Source organism: Scardinius erythrophthalmus (assembly GCF_964197995.2).
Source record: "Scardinius erythrophthalmus genome assembly, chromosome: 22".
Taxonomy (NCBI): domain Eukaryota; kingdom Metazoa; phylum Chordata; class Actinopteri; order Cypriniformes; family Leuciscidae; genus Scardinius; species Scardinius erythrophthalmus.
The window spans coordinates 1,337,753-1,352,477 of record NC_138242.1 but is presented as its reverse complement, the minus strand read 5'-3'; the positions used below and the strand labels follow the sequence as shown (position 1 = coordinate 1,352,477).

The 14,725-nt window shown below is 37.8% G+C and overlaps 1 protein-coding gene across 1 annotated transcript; it reads right to left on the bottom strand.

The window, feature by feature from the left end:
* Nucleotides 1-10,503: 10,503 nt before the first annotated feature.
* On the bottom strand, nt 10,504-14,243 carry LOC308682717 (C-C chemokine receptor type 4-like). The gene is made up of 2 exons (XM_081352608.1): nt 14,172-14,243; nt 10,504-12,448 (listed from the first exon to the last, which is right to left on the bottom strand). Exons 1-2 carry the CDS (start codon nt 14,172-14,174, stop codon nt 11,444-11,446), a joined length of 1,008 nt encoding a protein of 335 aa, XP_081208734.1. The 5' UTR covers nt 14,175-14,243; the 3' UTR covers nt 10,504-11,443.
* Between the last annotated feature and the right edge of the window lie 482 nt (nt 14,244-14,725).

The following is a 14,725-nucleotide window of genomic DNA, read 5'->3' as shown; positions in this document are numbered from 1 at the left end:
ACATTGCTAACCATTTTTTCCCATCGTTATGAGGAATCTTTGGTGGAGAAATAAGTCAGCTGGCACGTCACACGAGAAGCCGAAATGAGGAAGCACAAGATTTGCCAAACCCACAGTCTGTGTTGCAAATGTTATTTTTGACGTGGCCATGGGAGAATGAAACGCTCTGTGCGAAGAGTGCATGCTCTCTGCAGGGGGTGAATGTTCAGCAGAAGCGCTGTGAAGGTTATGAGGGAAGAGAAGTGTTTCAGCGATGAAGAAGATACGCACAGACTCCTGTGTGACTGCCAGTCAGAGGCAAAGGCCTGGAAATTGCTTTTAAACCCCAAGGTGCATGCTTATTTCACAGTCATGTTTAAGAGTCAAGAACCCAATCCTTCTGACTCAACAACAGCTGAGAGGCAAACACATCCAAACCAAGAGCCAAACACTGGCGATCGCTGTGCCAGTCCATGTGCAAAGAACATATAGTTCCATTTATTTATGGTCAAATGCTTTAAATATAATGAAACATACATGGACTAATATATTGTGTTAATATATATTACAATATATTGAATAATTGGCTCTTTTCATATATTGAAAAATATGTGACAGACAAGGCTTTCACAGACTAGGCTTCAGATATTATCTGACTTTTATGACAAATCTTAAAATATGTCAGTGCCATTGTTTTGTCTCAAGATGCACACCAGTATTGTTTTTTGTTTTTTTCTAAGGAACATTTCTAAACGATTAAATGTCCTCATTTAACCAAGGCCTAGCCCTGTTTCTGAAACCAGGCACTTGTTTCACTTTGCTTGTTACTTGTTAAATTGTTTTAATGTGAGTTACTTTCACTCAGTTGACTTCTACTATGTACAGCTACACAAAGTATTTGAGTTGAGTTACGAGGGAAGTTGTGTTGGGATTACTTAAGGGTGCATGTTGAAAACATGTAAAGTCTAATTGGTCAAACACAAATTCAAAATAGTTGAAAAAAACTCAGTTGAGTTCAAAATACTCACAATTCTGATGCAATTAGTCGCCTCCATTTTATTTAATTAAACCAAGACAATATTTGACATTGTGTGGAAACTGATTTCCTTACATGTCTCAAGCATGTGTTACTCATAATTGTAAGTTGTTAATACAAAGACATACAAAAGAGTGTTGGAACAACAATAGTCACCGTTATGGTGATCAGTTTTGCTTTGGGCTCTTGACCCTTGACTTATATGTTGACTGATGATCTTATCATCAGTAAATTATCAATAAAAAAATGATTTGGCTTCCTTTGTCGCAGAACCTGATTTCACCAAGTGCAACATGTTCCTGAATCAACATCTTTGTTGATCCTGGAGCAACATTCCAATTAACCAATCAGATTTGAGGAACAAGTTTACAGTTTATGTCAAGTTTAGGCTTACAACCAGGGTTAGGTGCTTCTACTTCAGCGTTTTTCACCCATCATTTCTCTATGATTTTAGGGAGAACTTAAGGGTCGGGTTATGTTTAGGAATATGGTTAGGACTAAATTTTCAGACCGGAATGTGGTTTCAGGATGAACTAAATAATGTTGACCCAGGAATGTGTCTAACTCTGCAAAATCAGGACATGCTTCTTCTGCTGTAGCAAACATGCCTTACAGACTCAGTTACAGCGCCAGAGAAAAACTAACAGTGAAAGAAACACTGATCATCATAATGATGACTGCACATGAACCGATTCATCTAAACACTCTTTTCTACATATTTAAGTAGTTTATCTGATTTATTATTTTATGCAATATATCATTCCATCTATTTTTCAATATATTTAAGCCATTTAATATATTGATCAAAAGATCTATGAATCTATGATTAGTGCTGTCAAAGTTAGCGCATTAATAATGTGTTAACGCAAAATCACTAATCACTCATTTTTTTAACGGCCGATTAACGCAGCGCGTATTTTCTGTTTGACCTGTGGCCCAATCCCCAGTGTTGCCAACTTAGCGACATTGCAGACCCCTTTAGCGATTGTTTCCCTTCAAAAAAGCGCCCAAACCTTATTTAGTTTCTGAGAATCGCCGGTACTGCTCTCCCAGCATGCACCTCTCTCTCTCTCTCTCTCTCTCTCTCTCTCTCTCTCTCTCTCTCTCTCTCTCTCTCTCTCTCTCGCTAATAGGAGCAGCGCTTTAATTCAGTTAAACACAGATATTATGTTGCTTCTCTAATTTTACATGCAAGTATAGTGAAATCACAGCACAGATATTGTCTTTATCTTATGTGTATTTGATTTCATCAGACAACGGCTGGTTATGTTTATTGGGTCGCGTTTCAGTCACTATTTCATATTCATTCCGTTGTTTGACAAAAGAAACAGTAAAATATACCAATGAAAACAGTTTTATTCAGAATTTAGCTTCATTAAAATGGGCACAGAGAGAGACAAACTATAATGTAGCCTAATAATAAATAATAAATGCACATTTAGCTTTTTCAGAAGAGCTGCCCTGTCATGCAAAAATCTAAACATGTTTGTGTTAGTAAATTGCTCAGTGCAAAGAAAGAGAAGTAATGGGAACCTGGTATTTCTTTGTTCTTTCTACATGTGTCTAATAGACATGAACAAGTTCTTTGAAAAACATCTATGACCTTTGAAACATGTCTCGTCTTCATGCTCTATGTTGACTATGGTTTCAATAATAAACATACATTTGCATAAAGCATCCATATTTATCCATGCCCATGTTGATTTAGAGCATTACAAACTTGAAAAGTATTAATTTAAGGAACATTTAGAACAAATAAAAAAATGTGCGATGAATTGCGATTAATCGCGAGTTAACTCATGACAATCATGCGATTAATCACGATTACATTTTTTAATCGATTAACAGCCCTAATGAAGATATATGTTGTGTCCGTAATGGAGAGGCCACTGTACACATGATACTATAGTCCCACAAGTCACATTCAACATTTAGATAAAAGGAGCTCAAATTGTCGGTTCTATCAAATTAAAAGTAAAACACACCAGGGTAACATTAGACTGCTTTTAAATTCTCAGGGAAGCTTTTTAAGCCTTGTTCCACGCAATTCTTTCTTTTTTCTTTGTTTGATATAGACGTCTTGGGAAATGCAAATGATGGCAGAAAGAATCACTTTGGCTGTTATAGAAAGGGTATTTCACAGGACAGTTTGTTTTATTGCAGATCCAAAACTTCAGCTGGCACATGTACTCAGTTAGTCTGTGCACTCTGGTTATGTGTGACTATAAATATTGGTGCAAATTTGTGGATCATGTCCTTGTATTTTTTCACTATGCTAGTAAATGTATTGGTTTCTGAGCCCTTCTGCCCTGTTTTATCTGCTCGGAAGTACATCAGGCTTCAGACTCACAAAAGCAGACTCACAAAAGTGCCTTTCAATATACTTTTAAATTAAATTAATAACCTTGCTTCTCTGTTGATGGTAAGAGTGGGGCAAGGTGAGCCACCCTCTCTAAGAAACTCTTCACAATACAGGCATGACCAAGCAGGATTAAACGTAGGTGTCATTTATGAATACTTCTGGCCAGCATTGAAATAGTTTGCATATGTAACCGAATGAATGAGATTGACATTAGTGAGCACCTATCAGCAGGTAATCCACCCTATTTAAGAGCTGGTTGGCTGTAGCCTGGGATGCGTCACGTTCGACTCCGCCTCCTTCTGTTGTTTACAGTGGCTGTAGGTAGGTGAGTTAGCATATAGCAACTTCTGTTTTTAGTTTGTTTGTATGTATGGGACTAATTATTAGTGTTGTGTTTAGCCTGTTTTTCTTCTCCGGTTTCCCTCGGCTTGTCGTGGTGGGTGTACTTGCTGGCTGCTCGTCTTTTGGTGTCCAGCTGAACAGCGGATTGCATGAGTTTTTAAGTATCCGCGCTTGTGTAAGGACAAGCACATTGTGCGAATGCATTGTCTGCTTCCGGTAAGTGCATATATAACTACAGATACGAGCTGAAAGTTTAGCAAATGAGGCGTAAATCTTAGTGTTTTTTTTTATTCGGCTTAGGATTTTCCCTCTCGTCCGGGCGATCTTGTTTTTCCTGCTGGTGCTATAAAAGCTATTACAGCCCTGTCGATTCCTTGCTGCCGAATTAAGAGCCCATCGTATTCTTCTGCTCTGCTGTCGCTACCGTGTGCAATACAAACTTGTTGCCATCTGTGAGAAGATCGTCACCCCACTGATGAGGGGGACCGTTGCTGTCTGGTTTTATTTATTATTTGTTGATTTAATGGTTCTTTTATTGAACTTTTGAGGTTAACACTTGGTGTCAAAAACGGAACACCAAATTATCTGCTTGTGAGCTCATTGCGTGAATTGACTTATGTATTTATTTATGGTCTTTGTTTACACCTTTGTATGTTATTCGTGATGGTTTACTGATGGTGATAGATCTGCTCATGCCCGCACCCTAAACATCATCCAACTGGGCTTTAGTGCATTGCTTTTTTGTGATTTTGTTTCAGGTGCTGAGGTTCCACAGGTGGAGGATCTCTTGTGGTGGTGGTGCTTCCTTCGAATGTTTGCCGTGACACTTTTGAAGTCTTTGCTGTGTGTGTGAGTGTGCTTTTGGCAAATTAAGTTTAGTGATCCCTCCTCCCGTGGTTTGCCTCAGCCCTGTTAGTCTGTGTGTCTGTGTAACCAGTGTATTAGTATGGAAAGAGTGTGTGTTTATTCAAATGTGTTTTAGTTTACTTGAATGTGTTTGTAACTCAAAACCTTGTCAGTATAGCTCCAGGTTGCCTTTTTTAACGTAATTACCCTGCTGCTTTAAATTAAACTTTGTATAAAAAAAATTTTTGTATATTTTCATATCCACGTATCTGCCTACCTTTATTAGAGAATCGAACCTGAGTGACCTAGTAATAGTAACTTGAGTGTTGTCCATATTTCCCGGGGCGAAATTCCCCGGGTGGCGTAGTCGAAATTCTTTCTACCTGTAATACCGCTCTTGTGCCACACATATTTACTGAGAAAGCATTGATTGTTGAACAGACATTTTCATAATTCATATAACATGCAATTTTGGTCACACTTTAGATTAGGGTCCAAATTACACTATTAACTATGCCTCAATAAACTCCTAATTACTGCTTATTAATAGTTAGTAGGGTAGTTGTAACGTTTAGGGATCGGGTATAGGGATGTAGAATATGATCATGCAGAATACGGCATTAATATGTGTTTTATAAGTTCTAATAAACAGCCAATATCCTAGTAATATGCATGATCATAAGCAAACTAGTGCTGTTATGGAGCTGTAGTTTATCATTGATGTATTAGTCAAGTCGTTTTAATGTCATAATGACAATTTATGGCATCATAAACAGCATTATGACATCATCAATCAAATTAATTTTGGCATCATAATGACCATCATGACTTAATTACAGGAAGTCATTGTGACAATTAGTATTTTTTTAGGACTGGTTCATGTATTTACTGACATACAAAGTCCCAGGATTGATAGTTGCTAGGATAGGATTGATACATGGACACATTTATCAAACTAAAACTTACAGGTTTGTTTTGAAACACTCAGTGTGTTACTGAAGCTTTAAAATGATTTTAGACATTTTCTTTTACCTGATTAAACTGCATGAGCAAAGCTTTAGTCATCATTTTGTCATGGCAATCAGCCCATGTGTAACCATGCATTCCCAAACACACACACACACACACACTTTTATTTATTTTTATTTATTTATTTATTTGTTTGTTGCCTGTTAAAGAGTTTTATGTAAAAGCAAATTTCAAAATAGATGACATTTTCAGAATATCTAGGCCTATATCAGACACACTGGAAATATATCACACCACAGATCTTTACGAGGAAGAAGAGATCTGTAAAGAAAAGGGAAATGGTCTAGCCAAGACTTGCTCATGGTGAACTGTGAATCCACACACAGGGAATGCAATGATTGAGAAATGAGGGCCATTGAGTCCATCTGTGTTTGAGGAATCTGAGGAAACATCTCCTGGTGTGTGTGAGATGTGCGGAAGAAGAGCTGTGGGAGGGAGGGGAAGTGTTTGCACCACAACTGATAGGTCAATTGCCTCACCTTTGCTAGTTTGTAGTGTACTAGTATTATTTTTTTTTTTTTTTGCTCTTGAAAATTTGCAAATATATGTAATCATATTCAAGGGTTCTCTTTTTTTATTTTTATGAGTCCTATTTAGCTCCATGAATCGTTATTCACTGCCCATAAATTTGGTTGACAAAATGTCAACAAAAAAACAATCCAAACATGTGGCAAATTGAGCCACTGGTCATATTGTACGTGCATAATTTAGTGGAGACTACTTGAAATATAATTAAGTGCATTTGTTTTCAGTGGCGGCTCGTCAGGGGAGGCACAGCCTCAAAATCCAAAAAACCCCAAACCAAAAAGTCTCAGAATGTGTATTTCTTGTTTGTAATGTCTCCTCTGTAAGTGTCCCCACCGCACGCTGCTTCCCAGAATGTGCCGAAGCCGTGAAACGCGAGTCTGATGGGAGAGAGAAAAGGAGAGGGGGGAAAACCTTAGACTTGTGCCTCCATTGGTAATAAAAAATAATAATAATTGCAAATCACCATCGAGTATTTCACTTTCAGGGATTAGGAGAGTTGAGAAAAGTAACATGGCAAGACATAAATCCTCTGATATTAGCATGAACTGCTACCGCTGATGTAACTATGGACAGTAGAGATATTGAATATTTGATCTCAAAGTAATTTACTAAACTACCATTCAAACAACAGCTACGAATTAAAAATAAAGGAAGACCCCATGCCTAAGATGGATATAATCTACAGCAATCAGCTTCACTACACGACCAAACCTGCTCTTTTAACACTGACATTTACAGTTTTTTGCTTTAAGTGAGGCTAGGACTAAAGTGAACTTATATATATCGTCTTGATATATGTGTCGCTAAAATGTGCCTCCTCTATTTTAAACCCCATGGCCGCCACTGTTTGTTTTACTTGCGTGATTTCTCAGTGGGAAACCGGCTCATCTGTTCCCATGACTGTGTGTCACTGACCCACACTTCACTATTCTGAGCCGTGACTCAGCCTGATCTTCTGCTTTCCTCTGACAGCGTTCCCAGCATGCTCTCCTGCTCAGGCGAGGGCTCCTCGGGCTCCTCGGCCCCAGATGCGATCACACGGGCCCTCAGGAGCCCAGCGCTGATGGAGGGAGACTCGCAGCTCTCTGTTTGCATTCAACACCTGCCATGAAAATGTACTAAATGCTAAATATTTTGGTGGTTTTAGCAAAATAATGCTATTAAATGATAATATAATATGCTAAAATGTTATTAAAATCAAAGATTGTATTTGTTAACATTAGTTAATGTACTCATAACTAACATGAACACACAATGAACAGCTGTATGTTTATTAACTAGCACTAACAAAGATTACTGTAACAAAAATATTGCTCATTGTTAGTTCATGTTAGTTAATTAACATTAACTAACTTTATTACACGGCTCTGTGGAATGCTTGACTGTGATTGGTCGATCGCTCCATCCAGCGGTAAGTGGTTCCCAGATAACAGCCTCTGAGAACAGAAACACCGGCTCATCCGGGTCACTGGAGTCAGCAGCGCTATACGCTCACTAGGAACGGCTTTTCTTCGTGGAAGTTTTGCGTTTGGTGAGCTGATAAAATATTAAAACTCAGTCGAATCAATATTTTGTGTACAGTCATTTTAATTATGCCATCCAGTATCGTGGACTCGCTCTCTCTCGTTTCACACAAACGCAAACAGGTACGATTTTAAAACAGTTTTCTCTGAAATCAATATCTCTAATCACCATAATTATTAATGTGTTGAAATGCTGTGTAATAAGTGTTATGACTGTATACCGTATCTCTTTATGTCCGTCTAGTTTGATCTTGCCGCTGAAACTGCTCTCTCCGCAAAGCTCTGCGAATAACTCAGATAACTTTCGACTCAGATCAATATTTCGTGTCTAATTATTTAGTTCAATTCAGTTCAGTTCAAATTTATTTATACAGCACGTTTAAAAACAACCATAGTTGACCAAAGTGCTTAACGAGGTCCAAAATCAAAGAGATAATATACACAAACAATACACAATCTACAATACAAAGTAATCAACATTAGGAAAAGGTCAAGATATCAAAGCTTGAGTTGAAAGCCACTGCATAGTAATGGGTCTTAAGCAAGGACTTGAATGTTTCAGTGGTCCGAGCTTGACTATTCCAGAGGTTTGGAGCAGCCACTGCAAAGGCTCGGTCACCTTTGTTCTGTAACCTGGATCTGGGCACATCGAGGAGCATCTGATCGGAAGACCTCTTTGACAGATGTGTGGACATGTAAAAGCTCCGATAAATAAGAAGGTGACAACCCATTTAAGATTTTAAAAACAATTAATACAATTTTAAATTCAATTCTGAAACACACAGGAAGCCAGTGAAGCGTGGCCAAAACCGGTGTAATATGGTCACTGCGTTCTGGACTAACTGTGACCGACGAAGGGATGATTGATCCAATCCAACATACAAAGTGTTACAGTAGTCTAAACGGGACGTAATAAATGCATGTATGACTCTTTCAAAGTCTTTGCGTAGCAGGTAGGGCTTGACCTTAGCCAAAAGTCTCAGCTGGAAGAAGCTAGTTTTAACAACAGAGCTAATCTGTTTATCAAATTTAAAAGCACTGTCAAAAATCACACCCAAATTCTTGGTAAAAGGTCGAATATGGGAACCTAAAGTACCAAGAGCATCTTCACAGGCACTAAAATGTACCGCACGACCAAACACAACAATTTCAGTCTTATTATCATTGAGACAGAGAAAATTCTGATCCAACCAAGTTTAGGGGAAAGTTTCGAAAAAGACCCAAATATAGCCTATTCATACGCCTATTCATTCTTTTTTTTAGCTTTAACCTTTAGATATCACCATGAAAATTACTGGGTTGATTACTTACATCAAGACAAACAAAAATTGTATTACAAGTTTTTTTTTAAATTGTTTGTTAACATGGACAAACGGTGCATAATCTAATTACAGATGTGCTGATTTGCATAAATACCACAACAGATCTAAACATTGGGTATAGCCGGGTGAAAATGTCTTGTTGAATCTTGTTGACATATAACAGTAAAATACTTAATATTAAGGTCTGAATGGAACCCATTTAGGTTACCCATGAGCATTAATACATAGAGGCAGGAAGAAGTACTTTAGAAACCAGCCTTTATTCATTATTATTGCAGAGATGGGGTTTGGAGCTGGGTCTGTGGGACTGTTTCTGGGGATTCACTTTTTATTTTACTTACCTTTTGTCTTTTGCATTCTCCTTACTATTGTCTCCTGTTCTTCCCTCAGACTCGTCCCCCAGAAACAGTCCCATGGACCCAGACCCAAACTCCATCTCTTAAACATTAATAAAGGCTGGTTTCTAAAGTACTTCTCCCTGCCTCTATGTATTAATGCTCATGGGTAACCTAAATGGGTTCCATTCAGACCTGAGCATCAAGTATTTTACTGTTATGTGTCAACAAGATTCAACAAGACATTTTCTCCTGGCTATACTCAATGATTAGATCTGTTGTGGTATTTTTGCAAATTAGCACATACGTAATTAGATTATGCACCGTTTGTCCATGTTAACAAACAATTTTTAAAAACTTGTAATACATTTTTTGTTTGTCTTGATGTAAGTAATCAACTCAGTAATTTTCATGGTGATATCTAAAGGTTAAAATTTTTACCCTATTCATGTAAGAAAAATAATGAATAGGCGTATGAATAGACTATATTTGGGTCTTTTTCGAAACTTTCCCCTAATGGGATTCTTCGGGACTTTTTTTTTTTTTTCCTTGCTCAGGACATATTGAGGATACAAAATCAGTTGAGTTTGCTTCTGTTGCCATTTGTTCAAGGTTGACCCCCATTTTGGCTTAAAATGACTGGACTACTGGGCATAAGGGAGGAACAGAGGGGTCATGGGTAAAAGCAGGGGACACATTTACTTATGTGGCAAGTATCCGTGTAATAAGCTGGATAATATACTTCCAGCCGGTTGTTATCTCAGAATAAACCCCTTCAGGAGTGTGTGTGTGTGTGTGTGTGTGTGTGTGTGTGTGTGATATCAGAATAAACCGCTTCAGGCTGATGAAGACCTGATCCTGATCCCCCTGTTGGGTTTATTCTGAGATAACAACCGGCCGGATATACAGTATATTATCTCTTACTTAATGTATGAACCAATATTTTGGTGGTTTTAGCAAAACATTGTGTGAAAGAACTGAAATAGTTCTTTAATAAATAATATTACATTTCAGCTTTGATATGAGAAAAAATAGATATATTATTTATTTCTCAAAAAAGTAAAAGATCATGTTAAATTATTTGTGCAAAACCTACTTAATATGAACTCATATTAGCATCACAAAAAAAACAGGGTTATTATAGTTAACTTAAAACTAAATCCAGAAAAACATGTTTGTTACATTAAATAATTGAAATGTTAAATCTAAACTTGTTTTATTTCAGTGATGTTAAAATAGCATTGAAACAAAGTAATTCTCATGCAAAAAAAAAGCCAACAGATCGGATGATTGTTGAAAGGAATATATTAAATGCATTGCTGACCTGACATAATGTACAACGCATCTCAGATATGCAAATGCACCTTGGCTCTGCAGTTTGAGTCGGACCTTAAGGCCTTAATTTAATACGTTTGTTCTCATGATCACGAATCTTAAGTTCTATGGGTCAAAAGGAAAAACACACAAAGAGGACATGTTCATTTGCGCTATAGAAATCAGTGTCGTAATGCATAACACAGAATCCAAACCTTTTAATGTGATTTGCGTAATCAAATGAAAGACATGCAACCATTACTCAGTATTAATGCACTTGATGTGTGAAGACCAAACTCAACTGTGCACATAATATCTGTTCCAGTGTTGAACTATGATCACAAGTTCATAATCAGATAATGTGGCTCTAAAACACATTCATTCCTTAACATTTGGATACACAGTAATAACAATAAACACTTTATATATGTGAAACTTTACAAACAAGAATGACATTCTCTACTTTTCAGAATTCACTGCTGTTAATGTTACATGATATGTTTACATTACAGTGCAAAGTGGTCTAACTAATCATTTTATACAGTAGTTACTGTCCCGAAATGAGTGATGACTAAATGAGACACGGTTAGAGTCCATTTAAAATAAGCAAATTGTATATAATAATCTAAAATATGTAATTACACTGTAACAAGGAAACCTTAAAATAAAGTGCAACCCAAATCAGTAAAGACGTTAAACACACATCTCTAAGAATATGAATGAAATCACAATGATTTATTACGTATACATCAATCAACACCATCAACTCTTTGCTAGTTCATTGCGTGTACCATATCCACCATCTCCAGTAGAACAGTCCGTCTCTCTCAAGATAGCGTTCTGCTGCTCCCGCTGAGGAAAGTTTGGCTCGATAAACACGAAACTTGACTCTTCATCGCTTCTCGAACATGGTTCTGGAACTTTATTCCCAGAAAGGTGTAGAAAACGGGGTTGATGCAGAAATAAAGGCGAGCGACGTTCGCGGTGATGTACTCGGCGTACGGAAGCACGCTGTCACACTCGTTAGGATCTCGGTTCTCGTTGATCATGAGTATGATGTTATACGGGCTCCAGAAAGAGAAAAACATCAGGACTATCATGAAGATGAGGCGTACCGTGCGGTGTTTCCCGATCATCCGCGTGGCCATGACGGTTAGCGTGATCCTGAAGTAGCAGTAGATGAACACCATCAACGGGAAGATGAAGAACAGAACGAACTGCTTGTAGAGGCCGAAGACTTTCCACGGGGATTCGCTCGAGTATTCACACATTAACCCGTACTTCGGATACTCTTCAACGGTGAAATAGATCATGGGATCGAGGCTAGCGAGAAGGCTAACGCCCCAGACCACTGAAGACAAAGCCACGGCGTAGCAGGTTCTGCGCTGTTTGCTAGCGGCCACACAGTGGACCACGGCCAGGTATCGGTCGAACGCCATGAGAGTCAGAAAGAGGATGGAACTGTAAAAACCCAGACAATCTGCGCTGACCACCAGCTTACACAGAGCCTCTCCGAAGATCCACTGGTCCGAGTGGTGGACGGCCTGGAACGGCAGCGTGAGCGTGAAGATGATGTTGGACGCCACCAGGTTGATGAGGAATATATTGGTGACCGTGTTCAGCTTCTCGAACTTGTATAGGATGAACAGAACGGCTCCGTTTCCCAGAATGCTGAGGATGAAGATGATGTAGTAGAACGGTGGAAGAAAGCGTCTGGCGAACTCGTTGATGTCGATGGGGTTGCACACGTATCCAACGTTCGCTGTCAGGTCCTCGTAGTTGTAGTCTGTTGTATCAGTGGACGCTTCCATCGCCATGGTTACAGGCTCCGTCTGCAGGATTAAGCGGGATTATTCAAGTGAAAGACTGGAGAGATCGGTAACACTATAATAATGGTCCGTCATTCATAAGTAATATGCAGGAGTATTATTTTGGTATTCTATACACGAGATAAAACATTACATGATTACAGTTTCATCGTCTCTAAATGAACCCAAAAGCACTCAGATCATGTACAATTTGCACGACCCACAAACATTTTAACCTTAATTCATGTTTTCTTTTAATTTCAGTAATGCACTCTTTCTTTCTTTTTTTTCCCCATTCTTGTTTATTTGGCCTTCTAGCCCTATTCGGACGGGATTAACTTTACCAGGGTAGATGGAGTAATGTGATTTTACCACAGGACGTCTGTAATATTAATGGCCAATCCGCACGGGATAAGAGATCTCAGTAAACTAGCAGAAGTGTGAGAGTAACTCGATTTACACACCGCCGTCACTCCTGTCCTCATGTGTGTGTTACGCTGCTTCCTGATATCACATGCGCAAACACATATAACCTATATTTATATATATATAATGTCCGGTTGAACGATGTATTAATTAACTTCAGATTGGATTGTGTTGGTAATAGGCACTTATCTAACGCTAAAAGACGTTTCGTGCCTCTAACGAGTGCTGTCGGTCTTCTCTCTGATCTGAATGGTGTGTGTAAAACACAGTTTTGCCACAGACTCGTCCCAGCGTCTCCATACTTGAAAAACCACGGAAAACTACTTTTAAACAGGAAATGGAGGAATATTTACGCACATATTTACAGCGGGTCTATTCGCACGGGATTAGTATTACCTGAGGTCATTTTTCCGGACCTTTTTACTGAAAGTAAAGTTGTCGTAATCTTTCCTGACATTGTCCGTGATGATCTCTGAGATGCACATTCGGACAGGACTAAAGTCACGGAGAAGCTCTGGGAATAATGACTTTACTCCACCTCTCCATGTTACACTCGTCCCGTCCGGATAGGGCTCTTTCTCTCTTGGTGAAGTGTTTTCTTTTACTATTCTTTAAATTTTTGTTATTCTTAACAATTATCATTGTTTTTTAATTTTGTTGTTCCACACTGTAAACTGAATGTTGAAATAAAAATAAATAATGAAGGACTAATGAGCAACTCTTCAGCTACTATTAACTAATATAGAAATAAGCTTAACTAATCAGTAATATCGAAATTAGGACTAGTTCCTTATTAGGTTATCAATAATTACTTAATGAGATTGGCCTCATTAAGAACTAATAGGTAATTATGACAAATTATAAAGAATTACTAATTAATTACTTATCGCAACATTAACTTTTTTTCTGCTCAACGTGGTCATAAAATGCATCACTAATTACTCAATTACCTCACTCTTCAGTGACTATAGTGATCTGGACCATTATTTTAATTAGTGATGCATTTTATGATCACGTTGAGACTGATTAGGGCTCAGAAACACGATAATGTTCTTTATAATTTGTCAGTTAGTTAATAGTTATTAATGAGGCTAATCCCATTAAGTAATTATTGATTACCTATAAGGAATTATCTCCTAAATCCAATATTACTTACTGGTTAGTTAAGCTTGTTTCTATATTAGTTAATAGTAGCTGAAAAGTTCATGTAGAACTACTCATTAGTCCTGCATTACTCCCACATAGTTACTTATTAATAACTTAATAACATTAATATAAAGTGTTACCAATTAATCATTGAAATTATGAATTTTACACTTACCATAATACACTCTTCACTGTTCACCGAAGGAAGCGAGCAGGAACGGGGATGTGTGTTTTTCTACTGAATCATTTCTTCAAATAATCCATCCTTCCTTTTTATGCGATGACATCAGATTACTCAAGATCCACACCCACATCGTACAAGATCGTAGTCATGAAACCACAGATTGTATTACCTTTTATTTGAACAAAGCCATTCTCAGCAAATCACACAGATTTTTCAAAGACAAATTAGACTTGCATAATTTAGAATTTTCCCAGAATCCCTGCAGCTTTTAAATAGAACAACAAAACACTCGGGATACAGTTCTGTGGAATTCCAGCGCTCATTTCTGACTCGGTTTGAAACTTCAAAATAATGCACAGAAGTTACCCTTCAACGAGTGAATAAAACAACAGATTAGAATTGAATGTTAGAGTAAAAGATTATATAAGTGGAAAATGTGTAATATATACATTTAGAAAGAGCAACATTTTTGAACAATGAAAGATTTCACTGGAAAAATACTGATGTGACAAGCAGTTTGCATGGATGCAAAAATAAATGTAAAA